This window comes from Dipodomys merriami, unplaced genomic scaffold, assembly GCF_024711535.1.
Source record: "Dipodomys merriami isolate MVZ:Mamm:240054 unplaced genomic scaffold, mDipMer1.0.p SCAF_970, whole genome shotgun sequence".
Taxonomy (NCBI): domain Eukaryota; kingdom Metazoa; phylum Chordata; class Mammalia; order Rodentia; family Heteromyidae; genus Dipodomys; species Dipodomys merriami.
In genome coordinates, this window is record NW_027206591.1 from 117,128 (window position 1) to 135,025 (window position 17,898).

Here is a 17,898-nt window from a genome sequence, read left to right on the forward strand (position 1 = left end):
GGGCCCGGGCTCGGAGGGAGGGGAGCCGGCGGGGCGGGGCGGGGCGGGGCGGGGCGGCTGCTTCGCGGTGCTCAGCCCGGGTCTGGACCCGCCCGAGGCCTGAGGCTGGAGGCTGCGCCTGAGTGCGGCCGCGGCGGCTCCCAGCGCCCGCCGCGGGGCCCGCGACTCCGCCAAGCCGCCCCGCACTTCGGCGACCAGAAAACTGGACGGCGAAGCCACTGGAACGCACCGGGTGCGGACCGGAAGTCCGCGCGTCCCACTGCGCACGCGCCCAGGCGCCGCGGGGGCGCGGCCTCAGCGAGGCGGAGCCTCTCCGGGGGCGGGGCCGACGGCGGGGCGGGGCCTTCCGCTGGCCCTCCCCCGGGGCGGGGCCTCGCGCTGCCCGCCCGGCCGTTGGTTCCCGGGCGGAACGTTGGCGCGGCGGTGCGCGCTCGCGGCGGAAGGCTTGGCGGAGGCGCGGCCGGCTGGCGTGGAGCGGCGGCCCGGCGGCCCGGCGGCCCCGCGACTCGGCGTCTTCCGCTCGGCCCGGCTCGTCCGGCCCGGCGCACGGTGCCCTCCCGCCGACGGCCCCGAGGCCCCTGGCCGACGCGCGGCGTTGGCGGCGGCGGGAGCGCGGGCTCCTCCCGCGTGTCGGCGGCGCGGCGGGTGAGGAGCGCGGCGGCCCCGGGCCCCGGGCGGGCCGACCCCGAGGCGCCCGGGGCCTCCTGCCTCCCAGCCCCGGGACCCCACCCTCTCCGGGCGCATCCGAGGCCGCTGACCCAGCCCGGGCCCTCGGACCCCGCGAGCGCATCCGGGTCCCCGGCCCGGCCCGGCCCGGCCCGGCCCGGCCCTCCGCCGCCGTCCCGGGTAGCGGCCCGCCGTGCCGGCGCCTGTTAGCGGCGACCCAGGCAGAGCCGCCCTGCACGGGTCGCCGGAGGACTGGGAGCGCCGGCCCGGGCTCCGGCCCCGCTGTGGGGAGCACCGGCCCGGGCTCCGGCCCCGCTGTGGGGAGCACCGGCCCGGGCTCCGGCCCCGCTGTGGGGAGCGCCAGGCCGGGCTCCGGCCCCGCTGTGGGGAGGGCCAGGCCGGCGGGCTCCGGCCCCGCTGTGGGGAGCGCCGGCCCCGCTGTGGGGAGCGCCGGCCCCGCTGTGGGGAGCGCCGGGCCGGCCCTTTGTATTTGAGCGTGGCCCGGCCTGGCGCCTGGGCGCTGCCCCTCGGCTCTGCCACTCCCCCACGCCTCCACCTTCAGCTTTGGGGCCTCACAGACTTGTCTGCCTGGGCTTGCTCCAGCTGCGCCGCGCTCCCCCGGTAGCCAGGTTCCGGTGTGAGCCACCGGCGCTCTGCGCCAATCCTGGTGAGACTGGTGTGTGATGCCTCCCTGGGCTCGGGCAGATGAGAGCCAAGGGCCGGCCCCCGGGCGGCCGCCTGGCAGGAGTCTCCTTGAAGGTGGAGATTTGTGGGTAAAAGGTGCTCATGTGATCCTGGTGCCCGGTTCAGTTCTGTAAACCTGAAGAACAGGTGTCATGGCTGTGGTTGGGAGGTCAGAAGGCGCCAAATTCAAATAATGACCATTATTTCCTCAGGCTGTTTTTATCCAGAGTCTGTCCACTTGTAAGTTCCCTTCTGCCCTTTTCCCCAGGCGCTCGTGCTGGTCAGCAAATCCACAGATGTGAATGAAAGAAGACATCCTTCGCCTGTGGAAGAGGCCAGGTCAGGCTCCGTAGGCAGCACGGGACGGGTCCAGTGCTTGGCTTTAGTTCTGGACCACAGCCTTTGATTTCAGGGCTGGGTTGGGTAGAGAATTAGCCAAACTGGAGGTCTTACAGGGTGCTAACTGCCTGGGCCTTGAATGCACCAGGGCTGGGTGGGGTCCTTGGGAAGGGGTGAGGAAGAGCTCTGGAGGGCTTCCTGATTCCAGGGTGATCACTCACGGGGAAGTTGAGAAGTTTGTCAAGGTGAGCAGATGGAAGGCAGACTATGGCTAGGCAGAGCAGGGCTGTGGTATCTTGGTATGATGATGGGGGGGGTATGGAAGTGAAAGTGGGGAGAATCAGCCCCTTCCCCCCACAATGTCCTTGGGCCTTTCTTGAAATACTGCTGCTCAGTGGAGGTGGAAGACCGGAGGAGGAAATGGGTTCCCACTTGAGACCAGGATGGCCTGAGGACAGAGCTTGAGGTGTGGGTGGCTCAGAAGAGGATGTGGTAGCCCAGTGGGGTCTCTGAGTGGAGAAGCGGACACCCTGGGGGATGGGAGGCCATGGAAGAGGCAGAGGGCCCCCAGGGGCTGCCAGCTGTAAGCAGGAGGGTCCTGGCCCAGACAGTACGGGTGTGAGGCTGGAAGGACGGCCCACGGGACCTCCACTTGGCTGGGGGTGCGAGGAGCCCATGCCGTTCTCCTGATGCAGGAGAACTTTGGAAGGCTGTTACAGCGCTGTGTGGTGCCATCCAGGACGCCAGCCACAAGTGGCCTGCGGGGCCCTGAGAACGTCACACTAGTGACGGGGACTGAGTGTTTCTGGTGTGCCTAGTGTGAATGAGTTGTTAGAAGTAAGAAGGCCCTACCTCCCCCCAGGAGGTGTACAGTAGCAGTCTTTTGTAAACTCTTCAGTTATATATTTGTTATATGTATAATTCATTTTTATTTACTTTTTAAAAAATTTTATTACTGGTGTTTGAATCAGGAAGTCATGCTTGTTTGGCAGGTGCTCCGCCGCTTGAACGCCCTCTTCGGCTGTAGTTAAGTTTTTTGGTTTTTTTTTTGGTCGGTAGTGGGACTTGAACGCTGTCCCTCAGCTCTTCAGCTCAAGGCGAGCGCTCTACCACTTGAGCTACAGCGCCACTTCCGGTTTTCTGGTGGTTTATTGGAGATAGGAGTCTCACGGTCTCTCCTGCCCGGGCTGGCTTTGAACCGAGATCCTCAGATCTCAGCCTCCTGAGTAGCTAGGATTACAGGCGTGAGCCACCAGCCCGGCTTGTAGTTAAGCTTTTTCTTGTTTTTTTTTTTTTTTTTTGGGTCCGGTCGTGGGGCTTGAACTCTGGGGCTTTTTGCTTATGTGGTGCTGAGGAATCGAACCCAGGGCCTCAGGCATGCAAGGCAAGCGCTCTACCACTGAGCCACCTTCCCAGCCCTGTAGTTAAGTTTTTTAAGTAAGGTCTCAAGGGTTTCTGCCCTAGGGCCAGCCTAGACCTTAGTGCTCTTCCCTGTTTTATTGTCAAGGTGATTAGTGGGTGGTTACGATCCTCCCAGTTTCTGAATAGCTGAGATTGTTGCTGTGAACTGTTGTGCCTGGTCATTTGTTTCTTTTCTTTTCTTTTTTTTTTTTTTACCTTGGGAGGGAACAGACTTAGTGAGTTGCCTGGTAGTAAATGGTGCAGCTAGTACCTGGCCTTGGCTGGGTGCTTTCTGCTGTGTACTACTTCCTTCCCCTGCAGAACCTGAAGCAAAGTCTTCCTGCCACAAGAGTGAAGTGGCTGCATTGTTTCTAGTTGAGTTCTCCTTATCTGTCCCCTGCTGAGGTGAACGCCAGTAGCTGTGTGGTGAGCCAGCACACGGAAGGGCTGTGTGCCGTGGGCTCTTGGCTGCATGCAGGCTTTCCTAATGGCCACATTTTTCTGGGAAGTGAGTGGCGAGTGATCGATGGGGTGAGGAGGCTGAACTCATCCAGCCCAGGCTTTGCCTTGTGTGCTGAGAGGAGGAAATGGGTGTCCCACACTTAAGTGTGGGGTCCCAGTGGGCCAAGCTGCTCCCAGGACAGCACAATCTGGGCCTTGAGCCAGGACAGAGTTTATAGCTTGTCCCTACCTCTTTGGGAGATGTTAGCCATGTCCCTGCCTTTTAGAGTATTGGGTTTGCCTCAGATGAGTGAGTCTTTGGTACTGCCAAAGGTCTTCCAGCTCTAAGTCCTGTCAGAGGTTTACTTCCTTGCATCCTCTGTGGGTCCTTTTGGGCCGGGTGAATGCTGGAGAAGCATTTGGACCATTTTGCTATTGACCAGGCAGTTGTCACTAGGTGACATGTGTGACATGTCACAACAGTGAATGCTCTAGGGAGAGGCCTCTTCCTGGTAAATAGCAAGCATATTTGTTTGCCATCCTGAGCCTCGCTGGTGTTAGAGCAGGTGTCAGACTGTATGTACTGTTGTCCTTGTCAGAGGGCCCAATGTCAGCCTTCCTTTTTCTGGATGTAAAAGCAGTAGCCACTGCATTGGCTTCTGAGGATTAAGTGAGATAATGCATGTAAAGTCCTCAGTTTTCCCTGACAGTGACGTCATGAATGCCACATCTTGAGTGCATCTGTGGCCTCAGCGTTTGTTACTAATGAGATTTGTGGTTTTCTTGCCTTTTTTTTTTTTTTTTTTTTTGCCAGTCTTGGGGCTTGAGCTCTAGGCCTGGGCACTGGTCCTCAGCCCCGTTTGCTTTAGCACTCTACCACTTGAGCTACAGTGCCACTTGCGGCTTTTTTTGGGTGATTTAATTGGGCTGGCTTTGAACTATGATCCTAAGATCTCAGCCTCCTGAGTAGCTAGGATGATGGGTGTGCACCACTGGCGCCCAGCTGCTGTTTTCTTTTCTTTTCTTTTTTTTTTTTTTTTTTTGGTCCGGTCATGGGTCCTGAACTCTGAGCCTGGGTGCTGTCCCTAAGCTCTTCAGCTCAAGGCTAGCGCTCTACCACTTGAGCCACAGCGCCACTTCCGGCTGTTTTTCTTTGCTTATGTGGTGCTGAGGAATCGAACCCAGGGCCTCAGCATGCAAGGCAAGCGCTCTACCACTGAGCCACCTTCCCAGCCCCCCAGCTGCTGTTTTCTTGCTTAGGGCCCATGTGTGCACACAATTCTGCTGGGGACATTAATTTCCAGAAACTGGTGAGCACATTTGATTGTTACAAGCTAGGCACCTTTTCTGTTGTAATTTATTTTAACAGAATAAAAAGGGATCGGACAAGTAGCATGTGTCAGGTGAAGAAAGCAACTTCATCTTGATAACTGGTGCTGGCTGAAATGACTTTTTCCCAGACCTGTGTTTAAGTTAACACAGTGTGGGGCTGTGCTGGGAAGCCTGTGGGACAGGGCCGTGGCTGCTGCGGCTGCTGAGGGTCAGGGAGGGGGTTAGTAGTTGATATTAGTTCTGGAGAGGGGCTTGCAGGCATTAACTAGTCCTGGCGGAAGCCTTATGAGTGTTAGCAATGACCACTAGTTCTAGAAGGTACCGTATTGCTGGCAACTAGTGAGGGAAGGGTCCTAACAGCTGAGAACTAGTCAAGGAGGGGTCTCAGTGGTAACTAGCTGTCCTGGGTACCTCTTACATTGGTAGGGAGTCAGGGGGAAGGGGTTTGCTCTCGGCTTATAAAAACAAGCTCACTTCCCATAATGTATCATTTCGAGTTGGTCTGTTCGGTGAACACTTACTTAGTGCTGAGTACTAAGGAAGCAGAGTGAGGAAATCTTAGTTATTGGCATAGCTACATTTTTTGTTTTTTTTTTGGTTAGTCATGGGGCTTGAACTGAGGGCCTGGGCGCTGTCCATGAGCTCTTTTGCTCAAGGCTGCCACTGGAGCCATAGTTCCATATCCAGTTTTCTGGTGGTTCACTGGAGAGAAGAGTCTCACGGACTTTCCTGCCCGGACTGGCTTTGAACTGCGATCCTCATATCTCAGCCTCCTGAGTAGCTAGGATTTCAGGCGTGTGGTTTCAGAGCTACGCAGAGGCATCTCGGCATGCCATTCACGTTGGGCATTGGATAAAAAGGCCAGGACTGCTTTCAAGGACAGGCGGTGCCTTGAGGTTTAGTTTTGCGTTGGGAACGGCCTGGCCTGCCAGCTGCTGACGCCACGGTCGCCACGGAGACCCATCAGGGCACGTCTGTTGTGTGGAGCCCGCTGGCTTGGAGGAGAGGAGTGTGAGATGGGAGCTGATGCGGAGGCTGGCTTGCCGAGAGTCCTGGAGCAGGCTGTGGAAATCCCCCAGTTGGATCTTGGTTTAAAAGCAAGGGGATACTTGGGGTGCTATCCAGGTTATTGTGAATGTTGGCTCTGCTCTGTGCACTGCTGGAAAGCAGGAAATGAGGTCACGTGGTGTTTAAAAAGAACCGTAGATGGCTAAATATGGGCTGCGGCTGGGCTGCTGCTGCTCTGCAGAGCCCGTCGGGCCATCTGAAGGCTGAGGGGTGTGGCTCCCCGCGGAGTGCGGCCCGCCCAGTTCTACTGTGAGTTGTCTCAGGAGTCTGCCCAGTCTTCCTGCCCTGCCAGCAGTGCACGCTCTGACCTATAAGTGCGATGAGTATAAATGTGTGTGTGTGTGTGTGTGTGTGTGTCCACGCTCACCTGCAGCCCCTTGAACTCATGGCCTGGGTGCTGTCCTTTAGCTTTTTCACTCTACCACTTGAGCAACATCTCTCCTTCCAGCTTTTTGGTGGCTTATTGGAGGTAACGGTCTTATGGACATTCCTACCTGGCCTGGCTTTGAACCATGATCCCATCTCCCTTTCTCCTGAATAGCTAGGATTGCAGGCGTGAGCCGCCAGTGCCCGGCTTCTTGTGGGAACTTCGGAATCATTTGATTTTGGAGTTAGTACATACAGTCCAGGAAAGTTTAATTTGTTCCAGCTTTCTTGTAGATGTGTAAATAAGTGTGGCATTTAGCTTTTGATGATCTATGCAGATATATGGAGAGCCAAAGCAGTTGACGAGAACAGAAAGAGCTGAGACTTGAAAGTCCTGAGCCAAGGTGACAGCACAGGGCATGTGGCTGAAGTCTGGGCTGTTGGATCTGTCGTGTGGACGAGGCAGGGGGTTATGCCTTTTCTGAAGCCATAGGTTTATGGCAGTGTGTGCGTGTGTGTGTGTGTGTGTGGGGGGGGGTTGCATCTTTGGAGAGGACAGCGGGGCTCGTCTTGCTCTTGCTCTGTCCTTGAGGGGCATTACTGAGGGAAGGCAGCCTCGGCCCAGGAAGCCCGGCAGGCTGGCAGGCCCAGGCTGTAGTTGGCAAGGCCGGCCGGTGGTTGGTGAAGTCGGGCATGGAAGGCTCATGGCTGGGGACCCACAGTGGCTCCTGAGATGCAGCCGAGAGGTATGGCGGCATACGGTGGAAAATCCCAGCATTTGTTCCGGCTCAGAAAGTTTCTAGATAAAAAATCCAGAGTGGGCTAGACCTTGTCTACTGGCCGTGGCTGTGGAGGGCGGGAGATGGCGTTGGGGTGACGGCGGCTCGCTCTGGCAGCCTTCCTCCTCGGGCGGGCTTCCTGCACGAGCCTCACTCTCCTGGCCTGAGGATGGGGTTTCTCAGCAGGGGGATGGCCGCTGCCCTGCCCACAGACCCCTCCCACGAGAGTGGCCGCTGCTTTCAGGCTATGGGGGTCCCATTCAGCTCTCTAACCTAGTACAGCCTGTGGCCATAGCCCAGAAAGCGGAGTGTGCCGGTCAGCCAGTGCGGGTTAGAAAGCAGAGTGTGCCGGTCAGCCAGTGCGGGTTAGAAAGCGGAGTGTGCCGGTCAGCCAGTGCGGGTTAGAAAGCGGAGTGTGCCGGTCAGCCAGTGCGGGTTAGAAAGCGGAGTGTGCCGGTCAGCCAGTGTGGTTAGGATGGGGCAGGCCCGAGCCAGCGTCCTGCTGCCACCCGCAGGGACGCACGGGGGCGGGGGGGGGTGCTGCGTGCTGACAGGTCTGCCATGCTCCAGGTCGTTTTGCTTTTCTTAGGAAAGAGCCTCTAGCCCAGGCTGGCCTCGCACTCAGGACCCCCTTCCCCAGCCTCCTGAGTGCTGCGATTACAGGTGTGCTTCTGCTGTTCAAAGTGCTTTAAAGTCTTAAAATACTGTGTGTACTGTGCCGCTTGTCCTGCGCCAGGGACACGGGTAAAAGATCTGTGCTAGAGTTCAACCGTGAGTGCAGCCTTGCACGTCGAGTTACGAGTCATTTTAGTAGCAGAAGGGACTGACTGCTGCATAGTAACACATGGGAACCCTGTGCACTAGACCTTATTTATTTATTTATTTATTTATTTATTTATTTATTTATTTATTTATTTATTTATGTTGGTCGTGGGGCTTGAACTCTGGGCCTGGGCGCTGCCCCTCAGCTCTTCAGCTCAAGGCTTGCATTCTACCACTTGAGCTACAGCGGCACTTCTGACTTTCTGCTTATGTGGTGCTGAGGAATCGAACCCAGAGCCTCATGCATGCAAGGCAAGCGTTCTACCACTGAGCCACCTTCCCAGCCTTACATTAGGTTTTAAATGATATGAAATTTTGGGGCTGGGAAGGTGGCTCAGTGGTAGAGCGCTTGCCTTGCATGCATGAGGCCCTGGGTTCGATTCCCCAGCACCACATAAGCAAAAAGAAAAAAGCCGGAAGTGGAGCTATGGCTCAAGTGGTAGAGCGCTAGCCTTGAGCTGAAGAGCTGAGGGACAGCGCCCAGGCCGAGTTCAGGCCCCATGACCGGACCCAAAAAAAAAAAAAAAAAAAGAATTTAAGTAAAAATTCTAGAGAGACTGTGCAGAAAACACTGCTCAGCAGAGGTAGGCTATAGGCTATGTAAACTTGGCTTTCTGGAAGCTTCTCATTTGCAGTAAGTGGTAGGTGTAGAGTTGGAGGTGGACTGGTGGGTTTGGCACGGACTGTGGAGATGCTTGGCCTGGCCGAACACTTGCTCTCTGAGACATGAGGTTGGATTCCAGCTGGCAGCTGAGGTCTGGCCCTTGCACGGTTGCTGTGGGTGCTGAGAGGTAGCAGGCCTCCTCAGGGAGCCCCCCTTCCTTGGAGCTCTGGCTGGGCGCTGGCTTTCCCTTGCGTGACTCTTGCTGTCCCTCCCTTCCTCCCTCCCTCCCTCCCTCCCTCCCTCCCTCCCTCCCTCCCTCTCTCCCTCCCTCCCTCCTGTGCTGTTGGTGTCTGTGTTTGTGGGCACTTCTCTGAGTGGTGTGTTGAGAGCCATTCCCAGAATGTGCCAGGTGCTGTAGCCAAGGCTGAGGAACATGGTTTGAAGCTGGCCTGGGCAAAAAGTTCTTGGGATCTCATCTCAATAAGTAAGCTGGGTGTGACGGTGGGTGTCTGTGATTCCAGGTATGTGTGAAGCCCTAGGTGGGAAGGTCTCGATCTGAGGCCAGCTTCAGACCCAGTCTGAAAAATAACCAAAGTGAAAAAGGGCTAAAGGCACGGCCGCCTGCGTCAAGCCTGAGGCCCTGAGTTCAAACCCAGTACCTCAAAAAAGGAAAGGAAGGAAGAGGACTTTGTGGAATGCTGTGGACACTGGAGCACCCGGCCGCAGCCACGCAAGTGAGCAGCGAGGTGTGCTCACGTGATGCTCACGTGACGCGCGCTCCTGCCGCTGGTGTCCTTCAGGTGTTGTAAAGTTCCTGGGCACGCAGGATCTTTGCTGCTCTTCCTTAGGGGCCCCGATAAAAGCGTACCCGAGCAATGGAGCTGCTTCTGATCATGCTTCTCTTCTTCAGATTCACAGATGGATTCACTGGAAAAGACGACACACAGAAGTGAGCAGAAGTCAAGGTAGGCAGCGCGTGGGCTCAGGAGGGTGCTGGCCGCCAGCGTGCCTCGGGGGGAAGGCCGCAGGACGGCTCACTGTGCTCCGCCGCAGCGCAGGCTCTGCCCTTCCGGAAAGCCGCGTGTGTGCAGCGACTGTCCTTGTCTCGTGTGCATGCAGGAACGGCGGGCTGGTGGCTGTGGGCCTGGCTTGGCTCGGGTGGGCAGGATTGACAGTGGCAGAAACGCCGCGCTGTCAGAGCCAACCGGCATCACTCGCCATCCCGGTTTGTGCTAGCAGCTGCTGGCAGCCTCGGCTGTGAGAGGGCTGTGTGCACGCACGTGCGTGGCCCTGGGGCCGCACGGTGGGCGAGGAGCGGCCTTCAGAGGACCTGGGTGGGCATGCGCGGCAAACGCCCCGAGGACAGTGCGTGGGCCTCACGTGTAAGCATGCCCCAAGGGCACACCCGGCCCCAGCGAGCACTGTCCTCGGCTCTGCTGTACACAGAAAGTTCTTGAAAAGCCTCATCCGGAAGCAGCCCCAGGAGCTGCTCCTGGTCATCGGGACGGGCGTCAGCGCCGCCGTGGCCCCCGGCATCCCCGCGCTCTGCTCCTGGAGGAGCTGCATTGAGGCCGTCATCGAGGCCGCTGAACAGCTGGAGGTGCTGCACCCTGGGGACGTGGCCGAGTTCCGCCGGAAGGTGATGAAGGACCGGGACCTGCTGGTCGTGGCCCACGACCTCATCCGGAAGATGTCGCCCGTGAGTGGCACACTGGGGCTTCTGGTTCGGGGCCGGCTTGGGGGAGCTGAGCTGAGCTGGGCTGGGCTGGGCTGGGCAGGCTGCGGACTCCTCAGCCGGGCCGCCAGGCGCAGTCCGCGCCTCCCCAGCTGGCTCTTGGTAAATGCAGCTGGCTCTGAAGAGTTGAGGGACTGCGCCCAGGCCCAGAGTTCAAGCCCCACGAGGGGCAAAAAAAATGAACTCTGTGGTCCATGGCTGCACCTTCTGTTGGCTCTTGATTGTGGTGGTCTCCTGCCCCCTACTGGTTGGGTAGTTGTAGTAGAGGCTGGGTGACCACAGGCGCCCCTCCTCCCCCCAGCACGGTAGATAGGAAGAGGGGCAAGCTCTCAGCCCCCGATGGCCCTGCTGGGGTGCTGGGTCACTCACCCAGGGCGGTGGGCGGCCCACGTGCTGGTGGGCACTGACTCTCGCGCTCTCTCCCCAGCGCACAGGAGACGCCAAGCCCAACTTCTTCCAAGACTGCCTGATGGAGGTGTTCGACAGCCTGGAGCAGCACATCCAGCACCCCGCGGTGCTGCACTCCATCCTCAGCCTGATGGACAGGGGCACCATGGTGCTGACCACCAACTACGACAACCTGCTGGAGATCTTCGGGCAGCAGCAGAACAAACCCATGGAGTCGCTGGACTTGAAGGACAAGTCAAAGGTAGAGCGGGGTGGTGGGCGCACCCGGAAGACTTTCCACGTGGGCCTGAGCCCACAGCACGAGGCTGAGCCACACTCAGGGCAAAACCGTGCTTGGTCCTATAAACCAGGTGCTGCTCTCGTTTTCCCATCTGTCCTGGACATGGACTCCTGTAGTCACCGTGGGATCGGCGGATATAAATAATACGCACAGCCTCCCACTCATCCTAGCTATTCAGGAGGCTGAGATCTGAGGATCACAGTTCAAAGCCAGCCTGGGCAGGAAAGTCCCTGAGACTCTTACCTCCAGTTAACAACCAGAAAACTGGAAGTGGTGCTGTGGCTCAAGGTGGTAGAGCGTTTGCCTTGAGAGAAAAAGTTCAGTGACAGGGCTGGGAAGGTAGCTCAGTGGTAGAGCGCTTGCCTTGCATGCCTGAGGCCCTGGGTTCAATTCCTCAGCACCACATAAGCAAAAAGAAAAAAGCCGGAAGTGGTGCTGTGGCTCAAGTGGTAGAGCGCTAGCCTTGAGCTGAAGAGCTGAGGGACAGTGCCCAGGCCCAGAGTTCAGGCCACACGACCAGACCCCCCCCAAAAAAAGTTCAGTGACAGTGCCCAGGCCCTGAGTTCAAGCCCTTTGACTGACAAACATAATAATAAATAATAAGGAAAAGCAAGGCGCCACAGTCTTAGTACTGGGTCTCACAGTGCAGCACAGGCTGGCCTCAAATTTGAGAACTTCCGGTCTTATCCTCCCAAGTGCTAGAATTACAGGCATGTACCACCATGTCTGGTTTTCCTTAAATCTGTAAACTGTTTTTCAGTGTGATGATGATTCTTTTCGTTGTACTACACTAGCGCTTGATCTTAGAGTCTGGGCGCTGTCTGTGAGCTTTTTCTTTTTGCTCAAGGTCTACCACTTGAGCCACAGCTCTACTTCCAGCTTTCTTCGGTAGTTTCTTCTGTAGTTTAGCGGAGATAAGAGTCTCACTGACTTCCCTGCCTGGGCTGACTTTGAACTGTATTCCTCAGATCTCAGCTTACTGTGTAGCTGGGATTACAGGCATGAGCCACTGACGCCTGCAAGTGTGATTCTAAGACTAAGTTATGATTTTTACCTGCTTGTCAGCCTATTTTTACTGTCTTAATGCTGCAGAGAAAACTTGTATGCTTGTCTCTCATTAAGTTCCTGGAGAAGTGTAGGACCTAGATGTGAATATTCCAAGATCCAGGATACATATTACCAGAGAATTACCTATTGCACACCCAGCCAGCTTCGTGGGAAGGCCCACGTCTCTTCTTTTGCTGCCATCGGTGTTATTAAAGAAGTAAAATGTCCATTGTGCACTGGATGGGTGACAATCTTACGCTGTATTTCCAAGGTGGAGCATAGTCTGGTTTTATTGGCTGCTTGTGCATTTGTTCCCATGTGCGTTAGGCGTCACTCCTGCCGCTGGGCAGCTTCTCCCAGTGGCTGTGTGGAGCGAGGCCCTGTGAGGCGTGCCCGCGGTGCCTGTCAGCGCCGCGCGCCTGCTCTGTGTGGAGCCATAGTGGTGAAAGTGTGACTGCTGCTGAGAGGGGCCCCCGGCCGCCGCGGGAACATGCCAGACAGCAGAGCCCGCGGCCACGCTGCACAGGAGCTTCCTTTCTCCAGGGCTGATGGAGATCAGGGCGCATTTCCTAACCCCGGCCGTTGGCCTCTTGGCGTGCTCTTGGCAGGTTCTTCAGTGGGCAAGAGGCCACATCAAGTATGGGGTTCTGCACATCCACGGCCTCTACACTGACCCCTGCGGCATGGTCCTGGATCCCTCGGGGTACAAAGACGTCACTCAGGACCCGGAAGTCATGGTAGGGCTGCTTTGGTTTCATCCTTTGGGGAGCTTGTGGTTGCAGCTGCGTGGCTGCCGTGTCTGTCCCACCCCTGAGCTTCAGCCCTGGCACCGGGCCGCGTGTGTCAGAACCATGTCTGGTTTTCCATGGTGCCGGGGTGGGTCCCAGGCCACAGTCCAGCCCTTCCTGCGTCCAGCGAGTGGGTGCTCCAGGAGAGAGCATCGAAATCCTGCCCTGCTCCCGCCCCTCCTCACCTCTCTACCATCTCCCCTCTGAGCCCCAGCCTTCCCCACTGAGCTGCTCTTCAGCCTGCCAAACTTGGTGATGCTTCCTGCTGCCCTGGCCGTGCGGGTCTCTGTCCTGGCACTGGGCCGCAGTGTCTGAGGCTCGCTCTCCAGATGCGGGGCAGCTGCGTGTTCCCAGTGACCTGGCACAGGCTGGCCTTCACTATGTCTGACCTTGGTCACTGTGCCTCTCCTCGGCTCCCCCCCGACTCCCCAGGCCCTGTCCACCTGGGTTCCACAGGAACAAGAGCCCAGCTGGGGTCCACTGAGACTGGCAGTGGCTTCGGGGCACTGGGCTGCCCCAGGCCGCAGACGCGTGCTCACCTCCGAGGCTGCTTCTAGGGGAAGTGTCCTTCAGGGAGCCTGGGAGGGGACAGGGCGCCACAGCCCCACCGCCGACCTCGCGTCTGTTCTCGGCTTCTCAGGAGGTCCTGCAGGACTTGTACCGCACCAAGTCCTTCCTCTTTGTGGGCTGCGGGGAGACGCTGCGTGACCAGATATTCCAGGCGCTCTTCCTCTACTCGGTGCCAAATAAGGTGGACCTGGAGCACTTCATGCTGGTGCTCAAGGAGCATGAGGACCACTTCTTCAAGCACCAGGCTGACATGCTTTTGCACGGGATTAAAGTAGTGTCGTATGGGGACCATTTTGACCACTTCCCAGGATACATGCAGGACCTGGCCGCCCAGCTCTGCAAACAGCGGAGTCCTGGTGAGGGGTTTGCTTCCCTTTCTACGAGCAGAACATACCATGATGTTCACCAATCTAGTTATTACCTTAAAAGTGTGTCTTCAGCTGGGTGCCAGTGGCTCACACCTGTAATCCTAGCTACTTAGGAGGCTGAGATCTGAGGATCAGTGTTTGAAGCCAGCCCAGGCTTTAGAAAACCCCGAGACTCTTATCTCCAATAACTATTCAGAAAAAGCTGCAAGTGGCACTGTAGCTCAAATGGCAGAATGCTAGCCTTGAGCACAAAAAGGCTCAGGAACAGCACCCAGGCCCCAGGGCTATTAAAAAAAAAAAAAAGCCTTCATAGGCTAGGCTTGGTGACTCAGGTCTATAATCCCAGCTACTAAGAGGTGGTTGTTGGGAGGATTGTGGTTGAAGCCAATCCAGGTTCAAAGTCCTTGGGACCTCATCTCAGTCAGTAGGTTATTGGTACACGCCTGTCTGTGAGTCTGTCCACTACCAAGCTGTAACTAGGAGGATTGCTTTCTGAGCCCAGCCCAAGACTACTGAAAAAGGAATAAAGCAAAACAGGGCTAAAGGTGTGACTCATGTGGGTGATTTCTTAGCAAGCACAGGCCAGTTCAGACCCTAAAACCAGGAAAAAAAAAAAAAAGAGAAAAAGCGTCTGTAATGAAAAAGCATACTATTGGGGTAAGTGGTTTGATAGTTGTACTTTATAACTATACACCTAAGTGTTAGATGCATTGTTCATGTTTCTGGTTATCTTAACCAGAAAACACTGCCAGGCCTTTATTTATTTATTTATTTTTTGGTCATGGAGCTTGAACTCTGGGCCTGGGCACTGTCCCTCAGCTCTTCGGCTCAAGGCTAGCGCTCGACCACTTGAGCCACAGTGCCACTTCTGGTTTTCTGGTGGTTCACTGGAGATAAGAGTCTCATGGACTCTTCTGCCCATGCTGGCTTCAAGCCATGATCCTCAGATCTCAGCCTCCTGAGCAGCTAGGATGACAGGCGTGAGCCGCTGATGCCTGGCCCTCACTGCTGTTGTTTTTTTCCAGATGCTGAGCGAGTGGACAGCACTACATTGCTAGGTGAGGCTGATCTGTTGTGTTTGATGGTTTTCCCTGCATCTTCTATTAACTTTATGTAGCTGTTTGTAAAATAGTGTGTATTAAACACTGCAGGAGAGAGCACCAACAGATCGCTTGAGATGACCCCTGCACAGGGAAGGGGGCAGCCCTCCCCTCCACTTCCGGCACTCATTTCTGTTCTAGAACCAAGATCTACAGGGCGTGGAGCAGGGCTCTGTGTGTCAGGCACCATGCCTGGTGCAGTCAGCTAGGGCTGCTGTCCCTTAATTGGAAGGGTCCAGCTTTCATACAGAGTTTTCTCTCTTTTTTTTTTTTAATACTGTTGTTGGGGCTTGAGCCTGGACCCTGGGTGCTGTCCAAGAGCTTTTCTGCTCTGTAGAGCCACAGTTCTACAGCTGGCTTTTATTTTGCTGCTGTGAAGTTCAAGTCTAAAGTCAGAGATTCAAGGCAACTTTTAGCTGTGAGCCTTTATTTAAAAAATAACCTGTTCTTAAGCCGGGCGCTGGTGGCTCACGCCTGTAATCCTAGCTACTCAGGAGGCTGAGATCTGAGGATCGCGGTTCAAAGCCAGCCTGGGCAGGAAAGACCGCCCGGGCAGGAAAGACTGTGAGACTCCTATCTCCAATAAACCACCAGAAAACTGGAAGTGGCGCTGTGGCTCAAGTGGTAGAGCACTCGCCTTGAGCTGAAGAGCTGAGGGACAGCGCCCAGGCCCAGAGTTCAAGCCCCACAACCGACAAAAAAAAAATAACCTGTTCTTGACACAGTGGTGGAGAGGAGAGGAGCTGGGGAGCGGGCCTGGCCTCCGGGAGCCCGATGGCCGCAGCCCTGCGCATTGCCTATGGCTTCCTGACGCCCCAAACTTCCGGGTTTCCATTGCTGGGTAGGCTGTGCCTTCACCCCGTCGGGAGCCGCCCTCGGGCGTCCTGAGCGCCCCACATTGCCTGCACTCCCAGGCCTCGTTGACTGTGCGTGTGAATGCCGGCAGGTCAGCCCTGACAAGCAGGGAGCACAGAGCCTTCCTGTGGCTGCTGCGAAGGCCGGCCCTGCCTGGCCGTCTTTCCCATTGAACAAAGCGGGGGTCTTCTTCCATGTGGTCCTGACTTTGTGATCCTTTTCTGGTGAAATGGCAAGTTCTCCAATTCCTGGGTTACTTTCCATTATAAATGGGCCTAAACCAGCGGCCACACAGCTCGTGTTCCAGATGAACTGGTGTCACCCTTCGGCTCAGCCTCCCGGAGGGTCTCAGGCCGGGGCCAGATCTGACGTTGTTGCTGAAATGTGCAGCGAACGGCGTCTCGTGGAATCCCCATCCTGGCTGCCTCTGCGCCCGGGGCAGTCCTCAGTCTGCGCGTGGTTACCCAGCAATCCCCGCTTCTCCGGACTCTTCCAGAGGCCTGCAGACCGCTTCAAAGGCTTCTGAGCCACACCACTCCCAGCTCTCTGTGTTAGTCTTCTTTTCAGTACTGTGATAAAATACTGAGAAAAGCAACATAAAGGAAGAAAGATGGATTCTGCCGGGTCCTGGTTCTGTGTCAGTTCTCGGTCACGGGGGGCTGGTGGACTGTCCGGCGCCGAGGCCCCACACAAGTAGGTGCAGAGGAATACAGAGAGAACAGGAGAATGGCGCAGGCCGGGACGGCAGAGCCCTGCGCTGCTGCCCCAGCCGCTCTGCTCCTCCTGTACCTCCTGCTGCTCGGCCTGTCCAGCCTCCACTGTGAGCACACCATAACAAACGCGTCTGTTAATGAGTTTTCACCTTTCAGGTAACGCGTGTCAGGACTGTGCAAAGAGGAAGATGGGAAAGAATGGAATGGAAGTTTCAAAAAAACCCAGATCATCAGATACTGGTACTATGTTGTCTCAGATTTGTCTTGTTGGGGTGTTCCTGACTTATCCCTGCTGCTGGAGGACCCACCCCCCACCCCCTTTTAGAATTTGAGCATGTCCTGGCAGAAAGCACACTCCATGTGCGCACGAGCGTTGTGGGTCAGCTCAGGCCAGCCACAGGGTTGGGGACATTGCCTCACACCAAGGGCGGCCCAGCTGAGGGGTTTCCACACTCTGAGAAGGTGCGCACTGCTGCCGGGCGCCGCCACCATTCACTTGGGCCCTGGCAGCCTCTGCCGCGCAGATCCAGGCAGCAGCCACTGCCGCCTCAGGGGGGGGGGGGGGGGGGGGGGAGGGAGGGGAGGGAGGGGAGGGAGAGGTGTGCGGTTGATGTTGAGCTCCTAAGAAACATTGTGATGCGGTTTCTCAGCATGTTTTCAGCTGAGCTTTGGTGTTTTGCTTCAACAGATGATGCTGGAGGGTCTTGAAATCTTTAGAACCATGAAGAGCCTGCAACGTGAAGCCGCCTTCTGCAGCCACAGTGCCGTGCCACGCGACAGGAACTCCCGCCCCAGCACTCACCTGGGGCCGCAGGGCTGCACGGCGGCTGTTTGCCACGTCAGGCACACCGCGGGGACCAACTCAGCAGGAGGGGACGCCCCTGCGGTCCCCGTTGCTACCCCGTGTGCTCCCCCGTTCTGGGGTGGCGTTTCCCTTGTATAGGGAGAGAGTGAGGACTGGCCAAGCCAAGACAGAGCTGGACCTTTAACCACCTGTCAAAGTGTGAAGTCCGGGCAGTCAGAGGCCTTTTCAAAGTGGATTTGGTGTGCCAGGCCATAATGACTGACGGTGAGGGGGGTACAAGTGGGGCACGAGACCAGGTAGAAGCTCCCCAAATCTCACTACTGGGTGGAAGGCCCGGCCTTTCTGTCCTCTTACAGCGCTGCCCCACCCCTCCGCTGGTGGCTCGCATGGAGAGGTCTGTAGGGACCTGGCACACCATAAACTAGCCCGGCCGGGCGCTCTGTGCCTGGGGCTGCTTTGATTGTGACAGTGGCATCCCGGTGGCAGAGCCGTCTCTGGACACAAGCCTTGCAGGTTGTAAGTTGTGGTTGCGGTCTTTGATGACATTTGCCTGTGACATGCTCATAGCTGGAGGAAAGTGAAGAACAGGAACGTGAGTTTGGGGCATACAGGGACTGGGAGAAGCCAGAGCCGTGTTGATCCTCCTGCTCCTACTACGCATGGAAAAAAAATCTTTTTTGTCACTCCGGTTATAAATAAAATTTTAACGTTAACCTTGTGTGCTCAA

The 17,898-nt window shown here is 56.7% G+C and overlaps 1 protein-coding gene across 5 annotated transcripts; it reads left to right on the forward strand.

The window, feature by feature from the left end:
- Positions 1-123: 123 nt before the first annotated feature.
- On the forward strand, positions 124-17,884 carry LOC138822000 (protein FAM118A). 5 transcript variants are annotated; one of them, XM_070014508.1, is made up of 10 exons: positions 124-232; positions 1,619-1,689; positions 9,413-9,467; positions 9,949-10,201; positions 10,665-10,886; positions 12,581-12,709; positions 13,401-13,686; positions 14,724-14,756; positions 16,523-16,606; positions 17,055-17,172. In XM_070014508.1, exons 2-10 carry the CDS (start codon positions 1,653-1,655, stop codon positions 17,072-17,074), a joined length of 1,119 nt encoding a protein of 372 aa, XP_069870609.1. In that variant the 5' UTR covers positions 124-232; positions 1,619-1,652; the 3' UTR covers positions 17,075-17,172. The 5 variants fall into 5 exon arrangements, with proteins under 5 accessions (XP_069870609.1, XP_069870606.1, XP_069870611.1 ...); XM_070014505.1 differs by lacking the exon at positions 124-232 and adding an exon at positions 462-645; XM_070014506.1 differs by lacking the exon at positions 124-232 and adding an exon at positions 1,115-1,333.
- Positions 17,885-17,898: the final 14 nt, after the last annotated feature.